Consider the following 26,080-nt stretch of genomic DNA (forward strand, 5'->3'; position numbering starts at 1 on the left):
ATCACAATTTAGGATTTTTAAGAATGTATTAGACAAATCCCCAAGTGTATTTGATCCTGAGTTGTTGGAGCAGTTGGGCTATGTGATTGCTTAGGTTACTGCAGCCTTATTGTGCCATGATGCTGCCACTGGTCCATTTCTTCTGGAGTCTTTTATCTTACAATTTGCTTAGGCCGAATGTTATTGTAAAGATTAGGACAGGAAAAAGGAATGAAATGGAGATTTTTTTTTTTTGGTTGTTAGTAGGCCTACTGCTTGTGTTTTGTGGGTTGCTCTGGTCTCTTCTCCATCTCTCTGCCATCTCCAGAAAGGCTACATTAGACCTGAGAAGGTGCTGAGGAAGGGCAGGAAGGAAGGCTAATGGGTACAGCAGTGTTTCTGCGCAAGGAACAATTACAGAGATCTGAGCTGTTTGGGTGGAAAGAGACAACCCAAGTGCTCTAGGATGGAGCCTGTCTTCCTCTTTGACCTGGAGATGGTGACCAAGAAACAATTGCTCACTACCTCTCATGGTGCAGGCAGCAAAGGTGTTCATCACATGGAACAGGAATGAAGCTGACGACCAGTAAGAACTTTTTCTTGCTGCTTGTGACTGAATCAGGCAGCCCATTGCATACCATAAGTTTATACCATAAGTTTGTCCAAAACACAACAGGACACATTACTGAAAGAAAAAAATGGGCTGCCAGAGATAAGCACAACCTCTCTTGCTGGGGAGCTCTGATTCTGCAGCATGCTGGAGGCTGTGGACCTTGCTGGGACTGCCTCGCCATGTAACGTGTGGCTGATAATCCTCTTTTGCTAAACATCTGCTGTTGGCTGTTGCTGGAGACAGGATCACAAGCAGGTCCGTCCTGTAACTATCCTGTTTATGTGAAAGCCTGAGGCTTATTTCTGCTTTTCCACAGTACAGTGAACCAATACTGGAGAACAAACTCAAGTATTAGTGTTCCACCAAAAAATGAACTTGTACGATAAAAATTTAGAACAGTTTCTCTTTGGACTAATTACTTGGGTTTGTTTAATGGCAAGTTTTGGCAGAGCTGTTTGCAAACTGAAGATCCTGTCTTTGATTTTGCCCCTAAATCATGACAGTAACCAGGGTCTCTCACCCTGACATCACACCTCCCAGTTTATTACCTAATGTTTAGAAACAGTTATGCAAAAGTTGGCCAGATGATACTGAGAAACAGTTTTATTTCCAGAAAGATGGCAGACATTTGCAGGTCACTGTTGTGCCTCATGAGACATGTGAATGAAGACTTGCACAACAGCCTGAAAAGTATAGAGTGAGCAAGACCATGTCAGGGCCTCAGTTGGCTTGAGAAAGCCAAGAACGTAGCTAAGAAAATCCAGAACAGTCCCTGTCATTGCAGGCTTTCATGGGCTGGGCTGGCTGCCTCACCCCCTCTAGCTCCTCTCCAACCTCCTTTTCTAAACCCAGTGCTTTCCTGGTGGTCAGCTTTGCTCTGGGTTAGAAGAGGGTGTTTTTCTTCCATGGACCATTTCCCAGGCGTGAGAAATGCTGCTGGTCTGGACTGAAACACAATGCACGTGGTGGTACCCTCTGCCAGCAAAGGGCACTGGGCCGGGGGCAGGGAAGGGGCGCAAAGAGAGAGTGTTTGTGTTTGTGTCTGAATCCATCCACTCAGAGCGAGCAACTCCCCCCCTCCCCAAGACACCACACAGGGCTGGCAGCATCCCGCAGGGAGCAGCACTGGTGGCTGATGCTTTACAGCCTCTGCTTCCTCAGCGAGAGCGATGGGTACCCTCAGCATCTGTACTGCAGTTAAAATAAGCCACCAGAGGAAGAATACAAGTTCAAAAAAAAATTTCTTAATTTATTGTAAATTCTCCTTTCATCTGTGCTGCAATTCCAGTGTTCTGCACATTAATAAATATACATTTGTTAAAAAAAAACAACCTCCAGTGTCTAATCTGCCATAAAGCTTTTAAAAAGTCATAAAAATAGGTTTTAATTTTTTGTCATTAATACAACTGACCCTCATTTACTGCAACAATTCTGATCAAAATAAAAACTACCTACATCTCACTGGGACAAAATATACATACACAGATGTAAAAACAACTAGCATGGGTTATACACAATGCCTGAGCACACAGCCAAGTGCCAGACCCTTAAAACATTCAAAATATTTTTCAGTCAGAAAATGTCACACAGTATGTTGCATAATTTTTAAAGGAACAGAATCCTTCCTCCCTCTCTCCTTCCAAAGGCCTCCTCAATACATTTGAAAATGCGTAGGAATATAATGAAACCAAGATTACAGTATATATTATTTCATCTTTTCCTCAACTCCTGCCTTTTATTTAGCCTAATTTTCTGATTTTTCCCTTTCACGCACACAGTTACACAAATGAAAGACAGTATTTTCCCAAAAGGGCTGCTATAGTGAACAAGGAGCTCCTGAAAGCCTTGGCGGCAGAGAGCAGGGCACAGCCACACCACTGCCACCCTTTGAGTCGTGTATTCCCACGACAAGGAGCTGCCAGCAGAGCTCTGTCCCACAGACGCAAACTTTTTCACATCTTATTTTTCCTTTTCTTGTAAACACTGCAGGAGGGTGAAGAAGGTGACAGGCCACGCTCAATTTTCCTATACTTGTGAAACCAACACATTTTCTGGGAAACATGAAACCTTAAGCCTTCCACGTGCTTTTTGAAACATCAAGAAGGCCAGGACTTTGTCAAAGAGCAGGACAGTGAAACCTGAACAACCTTAAAGATTTGTATTTCTGCTTTGATTAGCAATGTGCTGACTCCAGTAGGGAAGAAATTAACAGTAAAATAAAATACTGTGCCTGAGGCAGAACTTGCCCCACGGGAGGAAGGCCCTCTTTTTGGGACACGCCGAGTGCTGGTTTGTTGCAGAGCCAGACCAAAGTCAAAACCTACCATACAATGACACCACTTGTTTTCTTGTTCTTGGGAAGGAAATATTGATTTGACTTCTTCCTGACAAGGACTGTGTTGAAATCTTAGATGAAGATATGATTTATTTTTAGTCCTGAAGTTCAGTTGCTGAACATTTAAATGCACTTGAGAGAAGAGGTCAAAACACCAAGAAATGAAAAAACAAAACATTTTTCATGGGTTTTAGAAGAGGTTATGAAAAAAACATACCATGTTCTTAAAGTGTTCCAAAATCTGTCAACAAAACTTATAAATTATAGTCATGGATTTTGATGTAATCTTTACTGTACTACTCTGAAAACTGCATTGCATCTTAAGGTGGCTTCCATGCAAACGTCAGTTACCTTATCAAATGCCAAATTCAAGTAAAATTGTGCAATGTTCATATAAAAAATATCAAAACCTCTTTTAATTGATTTCCTATTATCAAATTAAGAAGATCAGTATAAATGTAAAATATACAAAGGAACTTTTTCTTTAGCAACACCATACAAAATATATAAAAGTATCTACATTTTTTATATATATATAAAGGATTTTCTTTTCTTAAGATGATGTGTCCAAAGGGGGGTGGATAGAGATGCTGGCATAGAAACAAAAGGACACTTGTTGGGATATTCCTCCCTAGAGCCCAGCAAGCCGATGGGTTCACGCTGTAGCCGGACAAAACTCCACAAGAGATGTCTCCTGGTGCTTGTCTTAAGGCTGATGGATTGACTTACTGTAGGTCCACTGTGATAATATCGTGTTTTACCTTGGTTCTCCTCAATAATAAACAACCCCTGCAGTAGTGTCTGCACTGCGAGCAGGTATCTGTCCCTCACAGTGCATCCCTGTGGCCACTTCCATGCGTTTTGGCATGGGTTCATGCCGTGCGGAGCATACCACACAGCAGCCTTATCGCAGGCACATCTGGGCACTGCGTCTCCGCTGCGAGCGGTCAGGAGTCTGCCATAATGTGAAGCCATGTGGGAATCAATGCCCACCTTGTCCTCCTCGCTATGTGCCCTCTCTGATGAAGTCCGAGGCAGGCAGGCAGTGACTCTGTGGCGAGGAGTCCAGAACCGTGCAGCAGTGGTCACAGTTTCCTGATGGTTCAAATTGAAGTTTCGTTACTGCCTCTGTTAGTGAGAAGAAGTAATCATGCAGGCTTAGGGTTAAACAGGCACAGGCAAACCACTCCACCCGAAACCACCTAATCCTTTTTAGTAAGGGCTCATGCTCTGTGAAGTTACCATGCCTTGCCAATCCAACGCTTGCCAGGGGGATGCTGCCCTGGAGGGGAAGAGCAGCTGGGAGAAACAATTCCAGGTAGTACACAAGGGATGCACTCTTCAGAGGAAGCTCTACGGAGGGCTTGCATTTGGCTAATGCTTAGGTGAAGATGCAAGGTTCACACGCAATCTTACAAGCTGTTAGAAGCCTGGTATTTCAGACAGATTCATGAGATCTGCTGTCCAACAGGAGAGTTTTACATTACACAGAAGAACTGGTTTAAACAAACCAGTTGCTTAGTACAAGTTGGCTAGTTATTCTCCAGTAATGACTGTACTACCTGGTGGCAGCAGGTAGTTATTGCTCGTTACTGCCATTTCTGTTTCCTGGCTAACCAGGATATATTTCATCAGCCAGTTCCCGGCAATCCAAAGATGTACTTTTATAGAGAGCTGGGAATGGTCTGTGCACCCAGACAACATGGGTGTCTAAAGCACCGTGGGACAACGACAAGAGTTAAAGCTGGGTGAGAAATTTTGTCTCAGTTTGGAGAAAGAATGAGATTATTATTTGTGTTAATAAAAACTGAGACTATATGCATAAAAAGTGCACAGACTTTACATATGGCTGTTGTCCTCGTTTTAACTGCAAGAATTATGATGAGTAATGAGGTTTTCAAGAGTACCCTTTGGCTGAGGGCTTGCTCAGCCTTTTGTTAATGTTTGATTTAGTTTACAATGGCAAATATGCACACCGATCACTATGCAGCGGGTGCGAATCGTGCACCTGGTAATTTAGGGTCAGTAGCTTGATGTGATACTTTCTCTGCAGCCTTTGGATCTCCTGCCTAGCAATGGTTTCCCTCTGCCCAGCTGGACACCCACCCCATGCTCCCTGCAGCCTAGCACCTTTCCCCACCAAAGCACTGAGCTTCCTCGGGGGTCCTCTTCATTGGGGTCTTGCCCCCACCTGCCTTCCTCCATGCTGGCTGCCAGACACCCACAACAGCTCTTGCTGGTCTTACTGGACATGCATCAAGAAGTGCTGCTCCATGTTTACCCTCTACTTCCCCTCCTCTTTTGGTGCCTGGTATTGGCCACATTAACTGCACCTCATTAACGATAGGTCCCTAATGGCCCCAAACACTCTTCCTGCTGCAAAAGGAGAGGACAGGTGAAAAACAGAGGGGAAACCAAATGTTCCCATGGTCCAACAGGGATGAAGGTGAGGGGCTGGGGGCACAGAAGCAGGAGCAGGGGGTAGCCCTGAACAGAGCACCCCTGAGGGCGTGCATGGCTCTCAGGACCCCATGCGGGCACTGCTAAGCTATCCCAGATGGCTGGCAGCACAATGGAGTGGAAGAAGCCCATCCTTGTTCAGGTGATGTGGCCCAAGAAGGGCCAGGGAGGGCGATGATCTCGGCAGCTCACCAGGCAGAGAGGGGATAGATAATTCATGTGGACATGGGAGCACAGTTTGCTGTGACCAGGGGGCACAAGCACAGCAAGTCCTGTGGCAAGGTGATGGGGCAGACCTAGGTTGTTCTAGTCCACAGTGGCCCAGTAACACATCAGCTTGCCAATTCAGAGCATGCCCCAGTGACCAGTGACAGGTGTCTGTAACAGCACCTTGCCCTGATACCTAGTTTGGCCTTCACATCAGTGAAACACCATGCCCTGGGGACATGGTATAGACAAGCCATCAGGACTCTGGTCCAGTCACCAGGTGAGACTCTTGCTCATTTGGGAGTTTGGGGCTGGAAAGCAGAGGGAGAGACCAGAGCCATGGGAGGTCTGCCCAGGGCATCCCAATGTGGCACTTACTCTGAGTCTGAGGTGTCAGCATGTCCTGTTCCCACGTGGACGTTCATGGCCATGCCATTGAGCTGGTCTCGAGACTGCTCCCTCCGAGCATTTTTTACTGTCACTCCTGAGTCCGAGGGAGAGCGGACCCCATCATTTGTCCCCAGGGAAGTAGTCCTGGATGAGATTGTGGTCTGATTGTAATCCGATAGCTTTTCCCGCAGTCGATTCTTCATATTCTTATCCACCAGCGGGGGCGGGTAGGTGACTTTATTTTTTAAGATGCCTGTTACAGAAAAGAGGGAATAATGAGAATTTTGAAACATATCAGTAATTTCCTTTATCAAGCTAAACACATCCAAGAAGTGACATTTTATATTTCTTAATCAGACTTCTAGTTTGTCACTTTATTTCAAAAACAAAAGATTAGACTTCAGCAACTACCTACTAACTTCCTATAGTGTATTTGGTTGAAGCCATTTGGGAAATGTTCTTCCCTAGTAGAGCTACCATATGAACTAATGAATGTTCATTGACGCCCCAGTCTCCCAGTCTAGCTGTGAGGTGAGGCTGGCTGCCCTACCTTTCCTCTGCTCTGGCTGCTGGTTATTCTGCTGGGACAGAGGTCTGTTCTCCTTCTGCTGCCCTTCGTTCTCCTTGTCCTGTGGCGCTTCATTGCTGTGGTTCACCTGGTTTTCCCTGTGAAGCTCTACGTTGACCTTGGTCTCGACTTTGAGTTTCTGTTTCCCACTGGGGTCCTCACCGTCGCTGGCCGTTACACACTCTGTGGGCCAATAGGGTTTCACATGATTGGGAAGGGTATCAACTGCAATGCAAAAAAACACTAGCTCGAAAAACACTTCAGATATGTTTTCTCGACTGCTGCCCAGACAGTCCTGTTCCCTGTGGCTGGGGAGGAGTTGAGTGTCAAACCAGAGTAATTCTTCAGATGATCTGTGCTGGACAACTGCACTGCCCTTAGGATGCAGCAACCCCCACAAAACACACCTGGTAGGATGGCAGGGTGTCCAAACCCTTTCCAGAGCGAGGTCACTAGCTCCATTATGGAGAAGTGTGAGGCAAACCTCGGTTCTCCAGGGCTGGCGATCCCACCGGCTCCTTGGGGAGGATGATTTCTGAAGGGTGAGGGCACCCAAGGCACCTTGTGCTGTGTCTGTGCACAGCACCAGCACACAGCCTGGAAGTTTGTCAGGCAAAGCTGACTTACCTTTAGGACAAGATGAACTATGCCTAGAAATGCCTGCACACTGCCATACAGTATTGATATTAATGGCCAATAACTGGCCAACACTTTAGGTCCGGGACCTACCCGACACCACTAAATCTACGTGCCTGTATTACATGAGGAGAGTCAGGTATTTCTTCCCTCTGTCCTCAAAACAAACAGCTTCTTTCACCTCTTTTTCTTCCTTCACATGAGACTTTGCTAGCTGGGTAGCACCATTTGCAAGTGCTGTGGGGACTTGCCTGCAAAGCCCACTCTTTGCCTGAGCACCGTAAGTTGCAGATTTGTACAAGCATCCTTTTACTTGTGCTCAGTCATCCCCGTGAACAAGCCTTTGGGAGGAAGAAAGGTCTCTAAGCTGGAGACAACAAGGATCTCTGCAGAAGCAAAGCACAGCGGTAGAGACGCTGTCTCAGCCATATGGTAGTCTGACAAATTTATTGCAGCTACTCTAAAGCTATTTTATAGAAGGGAATAAACCCATTGCTCTCCCCTTGCACTGGGAGTACCTTTGGGTGTGCTGTGGAGTGGGCCACGTTCATTATTTTTGGAAGTAGATGTGTTCCACTTTTTCTCTGTATCGAGTCCATCTTCCTCACTGTCTGATGAATGGGAGGAGGCGTAAGAGCTGCTGTGTTCATCAAGGGACAGTTCACTGTCGGAGTCTGAATCGTGCTCTACAAATGTGGAAAGGGGAAACACAGTGATAAAAGTGTGGACAAGAGTTGAACAAATATATCTGACAAATGCACAAGGAGAAAGAAAAGGCAGGCATTTGGTTCAGGCCATGCCAGGTATAAGCTCTTACATCTCTAAGTGTACATAGGGCTAGTTCACAAGGACTGTGGCATCCATCCAAGTAATTATGGTAAGCACAACTCAGCTCAGTTAGTGGGCAGGACCTTTTATGTGCATGGGAGGTGCAGAACAGAATGGGGACACTTTTTTCCCTATTCAATATGCAGAACAGTAACTCCGTAGGATCTCAATCAACACACAGGCAAACAAAGCTACCTAGAAATATTAAGAATCTGCAAATGCACTTAAAAAACTTAAAAAACTGCTACAAGGCAACAAAATTTAACGTCAAGACCCAAATGAAAGGAAATCAGACAAAGAGACACTTCTCATTTTCTTGTACAAAACGTAGCAGTAAAGGATGACATTGCCTCAAGGTCTCAAACGTTAAAAGATCTCCAATTAAAAATCAAGATCAACAGCACATAATTTGTGAGAAAGAAAGGGGACGCCAGAAACTGTCAACAGCTGTGACAGCTGTCAGATTAAAACTGAACCATCACAAGAAACAGATACATGATATTTCCATTACAGGATTCCCTAGTAAGGCAGCCATTGCATAGCTCGTTATGCCAAGAACATAATGAGAACGAGACACACCAAGTCATACTAACTATTCTTCCTATTACAGAAGCCTTTGAAAAAAATGCTGAGAAGGAGAAGGTGCACAACTGGATCAAAGCATTTAGAAATAATTCTTACCATTGGATTTTGACGGATTCCTGTGAAAAATGGAGGAATCTGCTTCAGTCTGACCAGCCCTTGCTTGACTTGAGGATCCACTGAGCTTATGAGCAGCCTCATCCCTTTGACAATAAAAACAGAGGACAACTTTCTTGGTCACTTTGATGTTCTTAAGAACAAGGCTGACATGCAGATGAGATTCTTCCAGTCAAATGCAGACAGCTGCAGTGGATGCTAGCCAGCCTGTGCTTGACTGTCAATGTGGTCACTTTTACAGCAAGGCGTAGGTTATCCTAATGTAGCTGTCTGCCTTTGGCCACATGAATCACACTCTGAAAAAGCCTGAAGTTAATAAGCTAAATTGCACTCCTTGAGACATGTCTGAATTTTAACAGGCAAGCAGCACGGCCCATATAGTTAACATAGTAGTTATGTTAACCACAGCACTGCTGGAACTCCCCACCGAAGATGCATGCAAAAGAAAACGCATGAAAGAAAATGACAGTCACATAAAACAGAACTGTTAAGACATAAACCAAATAGCATTTGAACCACAACATTTATGTTTTCCACAAGAGCAATAAAAAAGGGAAAGGCAAGCACCTGAAAGCCATGCACCTGCCACCTGATTACCTGAGAATATAAGCAAGGTAGCTATTGTGGCTCTTGGCTGACCTGACGGTGCTTTCTAGGGAGACAGTAGATTCCCCAATAGTTGTGCGATACATATTTGGCTCTTCTGTATATGTGTTGTTACAGTTCAGAGATCTCTGAAGGAAAAAACAAAAGACACAAAGCAACAGTGAACGATCCTACCAAAAGCCAACATTACCCATGAATGTTTTGAAAGAACCAACTGCGTTTTGATGCTGAGGAAAAGAATTCTTTTCTCTCAAAAGTTTTAATTAAAACAGTAATGAAAACTTTTGAAAGAGGCCATCAGTAATCTTTGTACAAGTCATTGAAAGCAATCAGACAATTCACTTAATTACAGACAAGTCACCTATAATTTTATTTTAGGTAACTTCTACCATCAAGAGGATGTGTTTTCCCCAGTGTTTTTTCCTTACAGTTAATAATGTAGCTCTTGTTGCAGTGGAATCGTCTGGAAGAGGTTTTTTCCCAGTTAAAGTGTTCTTCAAGTGCTTCCTAACTTCTTTGTTAAATACGCAGTGGAAGAAGAAAATGAACAGTCCCTGGATCATTTTAGAGAGAAAGAATAAATATAAATGATTCATTACTACCAAACTGCAAATACAGATAACAGAGAACAGATGTTTTGAAACAACCCCTGAATTCTAGTTTGTGGGCCATGATTTCAATAGAAATAACTATTTTCTGTCTTTGACTGAAATGGCATTGATTGATCTCCAAGGACTTAACAATTTGCCTCCAAGTTCAAATGTGCATAAAAGGCCTGGGAAAATACATACAATGATGGTTTTCTCCAGGATTTACAGAGCAGAGTTTGAGGTAGGTGCCACAGTCCCTTGTCATTTAGGAAGAAACTTTCTTCTCAAAATATTCAGTGGGGACCTCAACATCCCACTGGAAGACATTGCAGGGATTTTTAGGACTGTACTTGCACTAAGATTTTAGAGCTTTTGCACCAATGATGAGACAAAATCAATAGCAGCACATAAAAAATATCATAGCCTTTAGTTAAAACCTCTGGAAATGGGGAAGGTGTCCTTAACACTGTTGTTAAAAAGAATTTTAGAAAGCTTTGTGAGATGTGGAGAGATACTGGGGACAGAGGTCCCAACTTTTGCCCCATATGTTCCTTGGTTCAGCAATACCCCCTGGTGGGAAAATCACCAAAACCCCCAGGGCTGGGCAGTTGTTGGTTGCCAGGAACACACATTAACAGCTCTTGTTGGGGCCAGGGGGCACGCATGTGCATGCCTTCAGGTGTATTTGCTCTGAGGGAATTCATGCAGCTGCCAAATTGTTATCAATTTTGGTTGGAGATATAGTATATAGAAGCCAATCACTCATGAAGTTGCAGCTGTACCAACATCACAAGATGCCTGCATTTCGTGATTTCAGCCAAAGCAATTGACTTAGAGTAACTTTAAACTTCAAGCTCACTTTCTGAACATTCAATCAAATTCGATTTTAGCTGGCATTAGCACTTTGGGATTATTCATTAATAAAATTCACATAAATGTCTCTTTAAAAATACAAGTTCAAAGAAGGCAATGACGTGAAACGCCACATACCACTGTGCCTCTCTGGGCAAGTTTGGAGACCTGCTGACTTTCCTCCCTCTCATCAGGTTTATATTTAATTTTATTTTATTTCAGGCTTGTGGAAGCCTGGTTTTACAGCCTGAGTGAGTGTATTTATTTCAGAGCACACCAGTTGCAGTGGCAAAATAACTTTGCTCCAGGCTGGCCTATCTGGTGTGCTTCCAGGGCAAGGACAGTCATCTCCAGAGGAGACCCATCAGACTTCTTTTTCTTTTTGTCTGCAATTTGTGGCTGTTGTGCTGCAGCTGACAAGAGCGTCCTGCTAGCAGTAGCTGTTTTAATACTGCCATGACAGTTACTGCCATCCTTGGTCACATTCAAATTGTGACCAACATGAAACTTTGTGACTACTTCCATGCCAGGTCTCCTACAAATAACTATTTTCTTCATCTTTAATCAACAAGGGTGTACATTAGGACAGGCAACCCAGTAAAACCTTAATGCAATGACTTGTACTTAAAAATCATTGCTTGTCTCATTTCCTTAAACAGTAACTTAATTTGTGAAAGTCTTGAACTTGGAGTCATCCACTCTGGGTGAAATAAAACAGTCTCTTGTTTGTGGTAGCAACAGAACAACTGTTAACAATGAGCACACAGAAGACAGTAACAAAGATTTTGTCTCTAGAAAGATAGATTGCCTACTGTCATTTATCTGTTACAGGTTACAATAGCAAAGCACTTATCTTTAGAATGACTAAAAGTGAGAGATGCGATTACTCAAAGTTATGGTCTTGGTGAAATAAACACTCTCTTTGAGAAAAGAGAGCAAAAATTGTACTTGACATCTCCATTCTTAAGTTAGCTCATGTTTAGCAGGTTTTTGTGGGTCAGGGTGCAGCAGCATGCTCACCAAGGTCTGCATGGACAAGATGCCATCCAACTTACCTGCAGGCAGCTGAAAACGGCAAAGAGATAGTGAAATGTCATGACATCGCTGTTCACCGCCATCAGCCCCAGCAGCCACGTGGCACTGATGAGCAGCAAGAGCAGAAATGCTGTTCGCAGCACAGAGCTGTAAAGGAAACACAGACGGGTATTTACAGCATGATAGGACACAAGAGAACAGCCCAACTTCTCTGCGTGGGCCGTGCCACATGCCCAATGATTTGGCAACTGGAAAGGCCCTTTGGGAAAATGAGAGCAGTGTTCACCAGCTCCCAGTTCCCAGATCTCTCATTGCACTACTCAATGACTTAGCATATTCAGGTACAAAAAAGGTGATTTCTTTTCAAGTTCATTTCCAAGGTTTTCTTCAAACAAACCAGGCTGTTTGCCAAGCCCATGCCTTGTTGACTCTGAGGAAGAGATCTGGCTGGTAAATGGCCATATCCGTCTCATTTCTGTTTGTTGAGTTCACTCTCACATTCCTTCTCAACATTATAGCCCAAAGTTTTGGATCGAGGGCACTCAGGGGAATATTTGTTTGCTTAAAAGCATTATTTCCACAGACACTTCCAAAAGATGGTCACAATTCTAGTGGCAAAAGTTTTGTATTATGAGTAAAATAGCTGCCATTAAGTAGCAATTATACTCCATTTGTTCAGGGAGATTTAAAAGAAGAAACTTAAAAAAATTACCCAACAGCCAACACTGAATAAATAGCTAGAAGCCTTTTGAAATCTTGTACAGCTACCTATTTGGAAAAAAAAAAAAAAAAAAAAAAAAGGGCTCTTTTGCCACTAGCTAATCACATTTCAGTTCACAGGTAAATTCTGAGCTTTGGGCAAAACAGACATTAATGGGAACAGGCTGCCACAGCACCTTGGGAAGGCGGCAGGTCGCAGCTTGCGAGGCTTTCTGCTCATCCCACGAGGAGCAGGATGGGGAGAGGCTGGCCCTCAGCTAGGGAACCTCAACTGGTCTCTGCCATGACATGGCGTAATCCAGGCATTTGTGAGGGGACCTTTCTGAGCCATGGGCGAGCACGGGGAGACACAGAATTATGTCTACCTGGGCATGCCACAGGTAGAGGTGAAGTGACAGTTTAGTAGGGAGCACGATGAACGATCTGGAAGGACTGTAATGATACCATCCGGAGACCAGACCTTTCCCTCTCCCCTCCCTTCTTCTGCCTACATTTGTTGGTGGTGCAGAGCACCATGGTGGAGACTTACAGAGCCTTCAAGGGAGCCCCAGGAGTAGATGCTGGCAAAGCAGCTCCAATCGCCTCTACCAATGCTGACTGTTCTCCTCTTTTTTTATCTCCCACTCCAACACTCACTTTTAGGTAATTCTGTCCCTTTATTAATCCTGGCTGAACTTTTCCTACAGGTTTTTGAACCCAAACTTACACGACTCCAGTTTTTTCAAATGAACGTTGCCTTCGTCTGCATGATGCTTTCATTGCTAGTATAAAGATGACAGTGTTTATCTGAAAGGTAAAGTGAAATAACAGCATGGATTCCTTCTGTACATTTGTTAGAGCTCAGTTTTCAATGAAAATGCAATTTTTACCCTAAAACGGTTCATGGTGCCAAGAATATTTTTCCTTCAATTTACAGGTCTTTAAGTTCCAAGATTCACCTCTTTTCAAGCCAACATAGTCAAGACAATCCTGGGACTTGATCTGGATGAAACCCAGTAAGACAGCCCTACACAGAGGCTTGATTGAAAGATAAAAACTGAAGAATGGCTGTCCTTCTCCAGACCAGAGTCCACTCAGCCCAGCATCTTGTTTCAGCTGGGCCAAACTAGAATATAGGAATATAGTAACGGAGCAAGCATATAGTGCTAATTCCTCTAAATAATCCTCTACCCTCCACTGATTTCCACAGCTGGGATGTACTAGGTGGAGCCGTGCATTTGTACTTAATCACTCATAGAGAATATCAATGTTGAAAATCTGTCTGGTCATTCACTTTCTGAAACCATGCAGAGCTTCACCACTGCCATTGTCCTGTTTCTGGGAGTTTCAAACTTAATTCGCTGTGGAGAAACGATGCAGCTCATCCTGTTTGTTCTGAATCTGCCACCTCCTGCTACTGCTTGTGTTGGAAAAGACACTGAGCAGTTAGCTCCACAGTCATTTTCTCCAGACCACCATGCTATTACAGGCTCTTCCCTCCCCCTTCTCTGCAGCTTTCTCTTCTCTAGGCTGAAGGCTCCTAGTCCACTTAGTTGGTCCTCCAGTGGGGGTTGTCCCATGTCCCTGATGACTTGTGTCCCCAGTCTACACTGCTTCCAGGTCTACTTCATACTTTTTGAGATGAGGAGACCAGAACTGCACTTGGTATTCAAGATAGAGCCACACGATAAATATTTATCTTCTGGTGCTCTGTTACTGAGGGAAGCTTTAAGGGAGAAGCTAAACACCAGCCCATTCTTTTAAATTCTGGAAACTGGAATTATTTAATATTTCTTTAGGACTTCTGGATGAAGTGACTTGTTATGGGTCATTTTGTTGATTTGTTTAACAAGCTCACTGACCAACCCTTCAAACATGGAACAAAGGCTCCACAAGTGATCTTTGCACTGACAAGCATTCCTCTGATTTCCAGGAGCTTAGCTCATGTCTTATCTGTTTAAGCAAAAGAGGCATACTCAAGTACATTGGCTTCAAATATAAAGAATACAGTTGCTTCACATTATGACTACTGTTTGACAAAACAGAGAAGAAAAGGTAGCAGTAAGGAAGATACAGCTCTGGATGCCAACTCCACCATACTTACAACTACAACAATTACGATGGGCCCAGCGAAACTCCAGATAAGGGTGTCATGAACAGACAACCAGCAGAAATCAGGGTTTCCATAGCCTTGTGGATCCAGACCAACAGCAAGCCCTGGGTCACAAAATGGAGAGAAAGTATATCAGAAAGGTGCTGCTGATATCTTCTATGTAACCAGGCACATTTTTAAATCACTGTGTGATAAATGAAATGGTAACAGCAAAATGTGTTTAACAGGACAGTCTGGGAAGTCAAAATCAAGGCAAATATTGAAACAAAACTTTTGTAAATGAAAACTTTTATGCTAGCCACTCTGTATCAAATGATACTATGAGTTTGACTACCAGAGCAAAGTTCAGCTGCATAAAAATGACAGTAAATGTAAGTCCCAAATTAATTCTGTTTCAGCACAGTTTTATAGTCATACTCACACACTGTGATGAAGCCTTGAGGGTGAGTGACATGTTGAGGAATTTCAATAAGCCTACGCAGCAGAATGACATGAATCATAACTGAGGAGATGTCTATACTACAAAAAGAAGTGCATTCTTAACTGCTGTGAGCTTGCTGTCGCTAATTAAACACCAGAGACAAAGGAACCTGGGAACTCACAGGAGTTAACCACTTGAGCTCAGGTGGGATTCATTTTGAGCTGCCATCTCAGGTATCTCCCCTTGCTTTCAGCACTGTTTGAAATGGAGTCTGCTAACACCCCCAAGGCAATTGAGTTAAGAACACACCTTTTATTGTTTTATTTTTCAAATCCTGGACAATTTCAAGGGAGTCTCTGAGCCCAACCTCCACCTGCTGATTTACAGTGCTGCCTAATTTGGTGACCTACACCTTGCCCTTATGACAACGGACCGGGATTGCTGCCTTTGACCTGCAAAATCACAGAATCACAGAATCATTTATGTTGGATGATCGAGTCCAACCATTAACCTAACGATGCCAAGTCCACCACTAAACCATGTCCCTAAGCACCACATCTACATGTCTTTTAAATACCTCCAGGGATGGTGACTCAACCACTTCCCTGGGCAGCCTGTTCAATGCTTGACAACCCTTTCAGTGAAGAAATTTTTCCCAATATCCAATCTAAACCTCCCCTGGTGCAACTTGAGGCCATTTCCTCTCACTCTATCACTTGTTACTTGGGAGAAGAGAACACAACCACCTTGCTACAACCTCCTTTCAGGTAGTTATAGAGAGCGATAAGGTCTCCCCTGAGCCTCCTTTCTCCAGTCTAAACAACCCCAGTTCCCTCAGCCATTTCTCAGAGGACTTGTGCTTCAGACCCTTCACCAGCTTCATCGCTCTTCTTTGGACACGCTCCAGCACCTCCATGTCTTTCTTGTGGTGAAGGGCCCAAAACTGAACACAGTATTTGAGGTGTGACCTTACCAGTCCTGAGTACTGGGAAACAATCATTTCCCTGGACCTGCTGGCCACACTATTTCTGATACAAGCCAGGATGCTATTGGCCTTCTTGACGACCTGGGCACACTGCCAGCTCATATTCAGGCAGCTGTTGACCAACACCCCCAGGTCCTTTTCCACCAGGCATCTTTCCAGCCACTCCTCCCCAAGCCTGTAGTGTTGCATGGGGTTGTTGTGACCCAGGTGCAGGACCTGGCACTGAGCCTTGTTGAACCTCATACAATTGGCCTCGGCCCATTGATCCAGCCTGTCTAGATCCCTCTGTAGATCCTTTCTACCCTTGAGCAGATCAACACTCCCGCCCAACTTGGTGTCATCTGCAAATTTACTGAGGGTGATCTTGATCCCCTCGTCCAGATCACTGATAAAGATATTAAACAGAACTGGCCCAAATACTGAGCCCTGGGGAACACCACTTGTGACTGGCCACCAAGTGGATTTAACTCGATTCACCACCACTTTTTTGGGCTTCACCATCCAGCCAGTTTTTAACCCAGTGAAGTGTATGCTTGACCAAGCCATGAGCACCCAGTTTCTCCAGGAGAATGCTGTGGAAATGGCTTTACTAAAGTCTAGGTAGACAACATCCATAGCCTTTCCCTCATCTACTAAGTGGGTCATCTTGTCATAGAAAGGTATCAGGTTAGTCAAGCAGGACCTGCCTTCAAAAAACCCATGCTGAATGGCCCTAATCACGTGGTTGTCCTGTATGTGTCACGTGATGGCACTCAAGATGATCTGCTCCACAACCTTCCCTGGGACTGAGGTCAGACTGATAGGTTTGTAGTTCCCTGAATCCTCCTTCCAGCCATTCTTATAGATGGGTGTCACATTTGCTTACTTCCAGTCAACTGGGACCTCCCAGGTTAGCCAGGACTACTGATAAATGATGGAAAGTGGCTTGGTGAGCACTTCTGTCAGCTCCCTCAGGGGGCTGGGTACCCTGAGAACAACTGGTCTTACTATTAAAGACTGAGGCAAAAAAGGTACCTCAGCCTTTTCCTCATCCTTTGTCACTATGTTTCCCCCTGCATGCAATAAAGGATGGAGATTCTCCTCAGCCCTCCTTTTGTTGCTGATGTATTTACAGAAACATTTTTTATTGTCTTTTACAGCAGTAGCCACATTAAGTTCTAGTTAGGCTTTGGCCCTTCTAATTTTCTCCCTGCATAACCTCATGACATCCTTGAGTTGCCTGCTCCTTCTTCCAGAGGTCATAAACTCTCTTTTTTTTCCTGAGTTCCAGCCAAAGCTCTCTGTTCAGCCAGGCCTGTCTTCCCTGCCGTCTTGTCTTTCGGCACATGGGGACAGCCTGCTCCTGTGCTTGTAAGATTTCCTTCTTGAAGAATGTCCAGCCTTCTTGGACTCCTTTGCCCTTCAGGACTGCCTCCCAAGGGATTCTGTCAACCAGGCTCCCAAACAGGCCAAAATCTGCCCTCTGGAAGTCCAAGCTAGCAGTTCTGCTGACCGCCCCCCGCCCCTTACTTCTCTTACTTCTCCCTTAGATTCAAAAACTCTATAATTTCGCGATCATTATGCCCAAGACGGCCTCCAACCATCATATCCCCCACAAGTCCTTCTCTGTTCACAAACAACAGGTCCAGTGGGGCACCTTCCCTAGTTGGCTCACTCACCAGCTGTGTCAGGAAGTTGTCCTCCACATACTCCATGAACCTCCTAGACTGTTTCCTCTCCACTGTATTGTATATCCAGCAGACATCTGGTAAGTTGAAGTCCCCCATGAAAACAAGGGCTAGTGACCGTGAGACTTCTCTCAGCTGCTTACAGGATATTTTGTCTGCCTCTTCATCCTGGTTGGGTGGCCTGTAACAGACTCCCACCATGATATCTGTTTTTTTTGGCCTTCCCCCTGGTTTTTACCCATAAACATTCAACCCTGTTGTCACCATCATCAAGCTCTAGACAGTCAAAACACTCCCTAATACACAGGGCTACCCCACTGCCTCTCCTTCCTTGCCTACCCCTTCTGAAGAGTTTATAGCTATCCATTGTAGCACTCCAGTTGTATGAGTCATCCCACCATGTTTCTGTGATTGCAACTATATCATAGTTTTCCCACTTCACAATGGCTTCCAGCTCCTGTTTGCTGCCCATGCTGTGTGCATTGGTGTAGATGCACTTCAGTTGGATCCTGCCACCTTTCTGGGGGGAGAAAGCCCAATTCCTACATGACTGTTCTCAGGCACTTTCATGGTTTCTACACGGATCTCCATCGCCTACCTACACTGGAATGGCAGACTGAAGGACCTTGCTAGCACACCATCCTTCAAACATTGGTGTGCTGCCCCCAGGATTCTCTCTAGCAAGCCTGGTTTTATCCCTTTCCCCCTTCAAATCTAGTTTAAAGCTCTTTCAACGAGCACTGCTAACTCTTGTGCAAAGATCCTTTTCCCCTTTTGAGACAGGTGTACCCCATCTGCAGAGATCTTCCTTCTTCAACACACAGAAATTGATCCCTATGAGGTCTATGGCCAATGACATATGGTAAACGGCTGCAGCATGTTGTCTTGGCATTGAGGGCACCTACTGTGTTAAAGCGTATGTCCTGACTCAACGAGGCAGCCAAGGTTGATGGCAGTGCTGTTCTCTGCTAGAATACATGTACATTAATAAACGCCTTTTCCGAACTGAAGCAGTGTGGTTTGATAAAATGACACTGAAAAAGGGAGAGGTAGCTGTGTTTCATCCAGGCTGCTTAAAGCTGGCCCACAGCCAATATTCACATCTGGTACAGGCCTACAGTCTATGAAAATTAAAATGGCTATTTGGCAAAGCAGTGGATATTGGATCTGTTTTCTCTGAAATGTGGAATGAGATAGGACTGGTCTCCCTCCCTGCTCCCATTGGCCTTCCACCACCCCCTTCAGCAGTTGCCATCCAGAAAGAATTAGCCATAAATGATTAAGGGACCATAAAGTATTTTATACAGATGTAAGTCTATAGACGCAGTCTGTTTCCCAGGACTCGATTTCCCCATTAGTGGGACTTGATTTAAACTACAGTTTGACCAAACATCTGGCTCTAAGAGTAATTGGCAGACAGCAACATTTTTTCACTCTGAAAATCCTACCCTAAAGTTCTCCATTAAACAAACAGGGCAAATTGCAGTCTTCAGGTACATGGTTCAAATTTTACTGCAGTCAACAATATGTGAAATAACACTTTACCCAAAGGCAGAATTAAGCCAATGCAGTGTAATATAGAGAATCGTTTTGGCATGCCAATTAAATGCTGCAGCCTGGCTGTCCTGAGCAGACTGAGTGTGCAGGCTGTGTGATAGCAAACTGATGTTTGCAGGAACTGGGGCTGGTCCTATGGCCAAGCATCCTGTGGGGACCAGCACCCATCCCAGGAGCGTGCCAAGAGCGTGCCATGGGGACGTGCTGCCAGAGGGGCATGTTTCAACCCTTCTGAGCTCCTGTGGGCTCAGCAGCCGTGTGTGACTCAGGCAACTCTGGGTCAGTCTCACCTCTCTCCTGACTCATCACCTTGCTTAGTATTCTCAGCAAACAGCAGATTTGGAAAGTGCCATTTTCTGGGGGATATTGGTTTTAGGGCTATGTAAGAACCTGTTTCAACATGAGCACTGCAGTCTCCATGGCAAAGCAGTTAGAGCACAAATATGCTAACCAGTTAGTGTGTTGCCATGAAGAACCGGAGGGGTCTCGCTGGGTGCCAAATGCATCCCTTTGCTCCTGAGGCAAGGAAGTCATAAAATCCCTCTCCTAGATGGATCAAACTCCATTTTAAAATGCTCCACTATCGCTCGTCATGGAGGAATATTCCAGATCCGCACTCTTATGATGGCGGTAAGCCTTCTCCCAACTTCCATCCTACTTCTATTCACGGCAATTTGCTTTTCTATGCTGTGATTAAATGTGGTTCTTCCCTGATGGGGTGTTCCCTATGTAAACATTTTGCTAAGTTTTCTCCCCCACCCCCCTAAATGTCAAGGTTCCCTTCTGCAAGTAGCCCGGTCCAATCACAGATGCCTTAGGGCGACTATATCCCAGCTTGAACTGAATATCAGTTTAAGCATGGAAAATAGAAAAAAAAATTAAACAAAACAGAGTAAAGCCACTGCTACTGTAGGTTCTTTTTTTTTTTTTTTCCCCAGGATAACTACGATAAAGATAAAATGGGCTAGATATTTATCTTTCAAATAAAACAAATAAGTCCTTTGGATGTCCAAGGTTAAAATTTCTTCCCATATCTAGACTTTTCCACTATTAAGAAACATACACAATCCTTCTCTCATAAAACAATTCAAAAGAAATCATGTTTAAATGCATCTTATGAAGTTGGAATCCTTTTACTGTTTAGATATTAAAATTTAAAATTTATAAGAGAAGCTTATTTAAAATATGTACAGTAACAAAGTTATTTGGGGTAAGAAATCCCACTTTATGCTATGATTAAATAATTTTCTCTTCAGATCATTTCTAAACCTGGAAGGGCAAACTAAAGGCTTAGTTTTCTTTATCCTTCATTTCACAAAATCCTCTGACTTGCTCAGTAATAGGGATCTGACTTTTCATTTAAATGAACTGCAAATTCAGTAGATTCAGAGGTTAAATTACAGGAGACAAACTGGAACCATAACTCATGGTTTTAAAAGTGCAAACCAGTTCCATATCACAGAGAACAATATCTAAGTAGAAAAATGTAAAAATGGTATTTAGATTGCGTAATACTGCTGTTGAGAAGGTCTGAATTAATTTAAAATTCAGGAGAGAAACTAAGCATGAAACAGAAAATCCTGCTGACAAAATTCTTCTAAAGAGTTACGTGTTCTGAAATTCAAATTGTTTATTTTTATTTAATGATACTTCTTTTCTACCAGAAATGATGCTGCCAATTATCTGACTGCACTTAAACATTCCTTAATATACTGCAGTAGTCCTGTATGCACTGATAAAAGTGACACAGGTCTGAAATGGTTTAGAAGTTCAAGGACGATTTCTATTTAAAAGGTCAGGGATATGTCTAGAGTGGCAGAGGCTTCTGGGCTGTGCTTTCCACTGTGTTCTGGACAGATTGATAGAAGTAGAAATTTTTATGCACAAGGTGATATGGAAAAACTTATCAGTTCTCTCTGGAGAAAGAACTAACCTGTACTAACCTACACTATGTTTTGGTATTACACTTTCTTAAGTCACACAGAAAAAAACCCCATATATTTTCAAGTCTAACTTGTTCCATAATATTTTTGCAAGTGTGTATGAGTGATAGCTATTTGTTTGATCTGAGAGACAACTAAACCTCTGCCATTGCTGACAGTATGTTGTTATCTGTAAAAATAAAAGTAATTGGATAAAAGTTAACTGTCTGCCTATGATCTGATTTCCCATATGGCAACAGATACATGCTGAAATAGTTGAACCAAAAAACCCCGCTCCAACTGTTCTGTGAAGCGTATTTCCCAAGGAGCTGTCTGCCTGAATTAATGCAGCACCATGTGCTTAGGGTAGCACTGGAAATGTCTGATTGCAAAAATAGGCACGGTGGGGGCGGAGATGGATGTGCTCCTGTGGATCACCCTGGAACGGTTTAAAAGATTACTGCCTCCAGCTTTTCATCACTTTTCCTCAACTGGAAGTTATTGCTTTTGTATCTGAAATGAAGTAAAAGGCTGCTTGAGTATTCCCAGCTCATTTTTATTCCAAGTAAATAGAACTACTGAAACTAAATAGAACTACTTCAGGGAGCATTTACTGCTGGTCAAGGGTAGGCAACACGAATGTCCAGTGAAGGGCAGGAATGTCCTGTGGGCAGCAGTGCTTCTGAAGCCACTGCAGCTACCTCCCCAAGAGACTGCGTGCCCATATCCCAAGGTACCAGCACAGGGAAGGAAAATTTCCGAAGGCTACTGGCAAAGTTGTTAAAATAAAAATACTGTTATTCCCAAGCAATATTATGAAGTCCTGTTTTAATCTGTGTGCAATTATGTTTATGTTATTGTAAAACTGTCAGTATCACTTCAAATGGGGAAACAGACATTTGGTACACAGATCTGCCAAATTCAGGCTGACTTCTGCTAGACATGATCTGGTGTTGCCCCCGTTCAGGAAAAGACTGAAGTGACAGCAGTAGTTGAGTGCACCCACAGCTGTCTAGGGGATGGGGCAACTTTCCTGAATCTGGCCAGTGAAGATGGCAGGGAAGGGAAACGAAGCCGTTTTGGGATGGTTGAGGGTACCTGTTATGATGGCAGGAATGCCCCATCCAACAACGTAGTAGAACCGCATGTGCCCAAAGTTGATGTTCCTCACTTCAGTCAGCATCCGGTATATGTGGAGCTGCTCCACAAACATCCATGCAAAGGTGCTCATGTAGAAATAATGCAGGAGGATGGCAATCACGGTACACATAAACTGCAGAAGGGAAAGGGCAGGGAAATTAGAGTTGCTCTTTGAATCACAACCTGGTGAGTCACTGGGTCCCCCCTGCAGCTAAAGGCAAGTGTAATAAAAAGGTTTTGGCAGAACAAATACACTGCCATTAATTAAGTTTTTTTGAGTTTTAGAAAAGCTGTTCATATTGTGAAAGTTTTTTTTTTTTTTTAAAATCATGTGGCCTGTTCTGAGCCTGGTACAGTTTTACCCTATCAACCCAGCATGCTTTTGGTCATTGCTCTTGCCCTCCACATTCTGTGGCTAATTTCTCTGTGCATATTTGCTAAAAAAGTGAGGATTTTTTGCTATTGACTGAATTCGTTCTGCTCACAGGAGGGGCAGGGCTGGCAGAGCTCCTGGCTCTTCTGGTGCAAAGCAGGAGGTGGGGATGCTCCTATGGAGGCTGCAGACCCCTTTGCCCTGCCTCAGCTAAGTCTCGCCTGCACAATGCCACTACACCAAATTCAGCCACGGTGTGTTTAACTGCATCAGCTAAACCAGTCTCACTGCAAAGCCATCAAATTGCTCCTGAGAACGGCCACCCTCAGCCCTGCACTGATTCGGTGTCTCCCATTTCCACATCAAGGGCAATCCTATGGGTTTTTCTGCTACTTGAGAGAGATCTCTCTCCAAGGAAGTGTGCTATTTTGGTACAGTTTTGTTTTGTTTTAAAGTAGACCATGTTTTGTGCCTGGTATTAGTAGATTAAAAAGTACAAAGAAACTCTCCTTGTGTTTGGCAGAGGTGGAGGAGAGGTGTGGGAAGATCTTAGGTCTTCAGTTTAGGACCAGTCCCTGAGAAAATTCTTCTTGCTCAAAAAAATTCACTTCTGGGGACAGAAATCTCTGAAGCTTCAGCCCAGGAAAAGCGAAATGTGCTGAATATGAGCAATGGATGATCTGTAGACTTGAACCAAAGGAATCCAGCCTTTCTTTGAGGAATTTTCTTACCAGTTAAATGAAATGTTAGTCTCACAGTCTCCTATGTGTTTGTGTCATGGGTCTGAAAAGGTCTGTTCCATCTATAGCTCCTTTTCTCAGGCTCTTTTTTCAAAAAAACCCTGAGAAGCAAGACCATGGATGCATCCAAGGGGTAAGGCAGTGACCATCACTTTTGTCCTTGCAGCTCTGCCCTTCACTGATGAACCCTGTGGACCCTGCACATCTGTATTTCAACAAGTCATGGAGGATGCCTGGCCATCATCACTGGACTAAAATGATGCAGCCAGAAGTAGATCACCACCTCCTCTGCAGAGCAATCTTTTACCTAATGTCGAAATCAGGGTATTTGACTAAAAAGTGGAAGGGTGGCTTCTAGGCTCTACTTGGCTTGAGCAGGGGGGTTAACACACTTCTTGTCCACTGCAGAAAACCGCCCTAATTGCCAGGCTGCAGGATATTCTGGGTCCAGAAATGCTTGGCTCTACCTTCCTCTTGAGGTTGTGCTACTTGCAGTCAGGCCCAGAAGTCATAAGCACCAGCAGAAAGCAGGCTAGTGCTGGCCTGGTAGTTCATGTCTTTGGCTAGGAACAAGGGAAGCTTCTAGTCCCAGGTTTGGATCTGGTTCTTATACTACATCAGCATCACAAAGTGGACCACTCAGCTCTGTCAGGCTGAGAGCAGCAAAAATGAAGGACTTGCTGAAACCAAAGAGACCGGGTCCTTAAGAGTAACAGCTACAGTGGGCAAACTGGTAGCTGAAGTCATCTTTGTGACCAAATGGCCACCTTGAAACTTCCAACCTTCACAGACTTGCATTTCTGTAATATCTGCTAACCAGCTTACCCTCCCAACTTAACAGTTTGATGGGTGAAAACAGGATTGACCACAAGCATCCAACACCGTGAACTGAAATCTCACCATTAACTTTCCCGTTTCAGAAGCAAAGCAAAGGATTTTGCCAAGGATCTGCTGATAAGCTTGAATTAAGAGCACTTTGTGTAACCATTCAATTTTTGTTTCAAAACGTTTTACATTGTGTTTTGGAACCTTTTGTTCCCGTGCAGCACTGACCCTGCTTTCAGATTTTGGCATGACTTTTTAGTGTTTTTTCATGGTATAATGCTCAGAAATGTAGGTTTCCCTGTTTAACTTTGCCGAGTGAAGGAATCATACAAAGACTGCCAACTTTCTGGATTCACTTACTGCATCAGCTTTATTATAACACCAAGTGTTATTGAAAATGTGGCTCACCAAATAAAAGACCTTTCTTCCCTCTATGTAAGCAGTGCTTTTTTTGTTCCTACTTGCACATGCATATGAGTAGACTGCTGCCCTGAACATTACCTTTTTCAGGTAAGAAAAAAGAAAGAAAATAAATCACTTTCTATCAATAGTCCAGGGAAAGATTAAAACCTCACCCAAAAATGTGACTGTTAATTTACAGAAACCCATAAAAGCCAGGCTGGGTGCCAAGCAGCGCAGCATTATTTGTGCTCCAGCATTCTTTACCTCTTTATGTTCATCAGTGCATGACTCGTTAGACAACTCTCATTCCATACAGACAGATGAATAATTGTCTCAAGCAGACATGGCTTACAGCCCTCCTAACTTCTCAAATTGACTGGGTAGGCTGTAAGGAGCGGCTTTCTGCCATATGAAATATATTCTGTAACTTAAAGGTCTTTGTAAGTGGGTTAAAGGTTTGGGGTGTTTCATTGAGTCCTGGTAACAGTACAGGACATGATCATGCCATGAGCCCCAAAGCATAAAAATGAGAAGAAGCAAAAGAGAACAGTCTCACCAAGTACGACCATTAGTATTTGTGGCATTGCTGTAATGAACTGTTTTACTACTCTTATAAACCTTTGCTTGGTGCTTCATGATATTATGAAAGGAACCTGGAAATGAGGAGCCATCATTTACTGCATAATTTTTGGTAAGATTCTGCAGGGATATGGGCTTGGCCCACTGCTCCTCAGTATTCATGTCAGAGAAAAAGAGTATAAACTCCTTGCTAGTGAAATGCAGTGAAAAATGAGTGGTGTACTCAAGAAAGAATTGGAAAGGTCAAGTTACACGGAGTGCTGTGGATCAGCTGGTAAATTGAGTTCATTTGAGCAAAGTTATTTTAATATGCAAACTCGTATATTATAAAACAAAACCAACGTGGGTCACACATGATGTGAGACCATATCCCAGAGGGCAGATCACTGCAGAAGATCTCACCATAGCAGAAGAGAAGGGAGTGCAGTTCCCAGTGCAGGAGATTTACCGGAATATGGGACTGGAAGTGACACTACCAGCTGGAAAGCTTCATCCAGTTTAGCACTCACAATTTTTCAAAAGGTTAAAGTGGGGGAAGAAAGCCCAGAAGAAAGGCAACAGAGTAACCTGAATCTTAGAAATTGAAGAATTTAAGCAGCTTAATTTTGTTTAGTTTTCCAGAAGAAATACTATTGAACACAGGCTTCCTGGGAAGAAAATTTTTATAGGAGAGGTCTCTCAAATTTACTAGGAAAAGGTCTTGACAATACTCAGTTACTGGAAGCTGAAATTAGTCAAGGTCAGATACTTTCTAAAATGTATGTTGTAGCTCAAATGGATATTAGAATCCAGGGTGACAATTTAGGCTTAAGTTATAGAGCAAGTGAGGCTGCGTGGTTAGGCACCATCGTGTCATTAC

The 26,080-nt window shown here is 43.7% G+C and overlaps 1 protein-coding gene across 5 annotated transcripts in view; it reads right to left on the bottom strand.

Annotated features, from left to right (window-relative positions):
* Nucleotides 1-1,820: 1,820 nt before the first annotated feature.
* CELSR1 (cadherin EGF LAG seven-pass G-type receptor 1) overlaps nt 1,821-26,080 on the bottom strand; it is a 177,289-nt gene continuing 153,029 nt past the window's right edge. For 2 of the 5 annotated variants that reach the window (XM_074870040.1, XM_074870041.1), the window contains exons 25-35: nt 22,261-22,435; nt 14,602-14,714; nt 13,225-13,304; nt 11,819-11,945; nt 9,750-9,875; nt 9,313-9,449; nt 8,698-8,801; nt 7,707-7,874; nt 6,535-6,777; nt 5,973-6,237; nt 1,821-4,055 (exon numbers count right to left, since the gene is read on the bottom strand). In XM_074870040.1, the coding sequence (XP_074726141.1) occupies nt 4,031-4,055; nt 5,973-6,237; nt 6,535-6,777; nt 7,707-7,874; nt 8,698-8,801; nt 9,313-9,449; nt 9,750-9,875; nt 11,819-11,945; nt 13,225-13,304; nt 14,602-14,714; nt 22,261-22,435 (1,563 nt within the window). In that variant the 3' untranslated portion in view covers nt 1,821-4,030. Of the gene's footprint in view, nt 4,056-5,968; nt 6,238-6,534; nt 6,778-7,706; nt 7,875-8,697; nt 8,802-9,312; nt 9,450-9,749; nt 9,876-11,818; nt 11,946-13,224; nt 13,305-14,601; nt 14,715-22,260; nt 22,436-26,080 lie in introns of those variants that run through there. The other 3 variants (XM_074870042.1, XM_074870043.1, XM_074870044.1) reach the window with 3 other exon arrangements.

This window comes from Strix uralensis, chromosome 5 (genome assembly GCF_047716275.1).
Source record: "Strix uralensis isolate ZFMK-TIS-50842 chromosome 5, bStrUra1, whole genome shotgun sequence".
NCBI lineage: Eukaryota > Metazoa > Chordata > Aves > Strigiformes > Strigidae > Strix > Strix uralensis.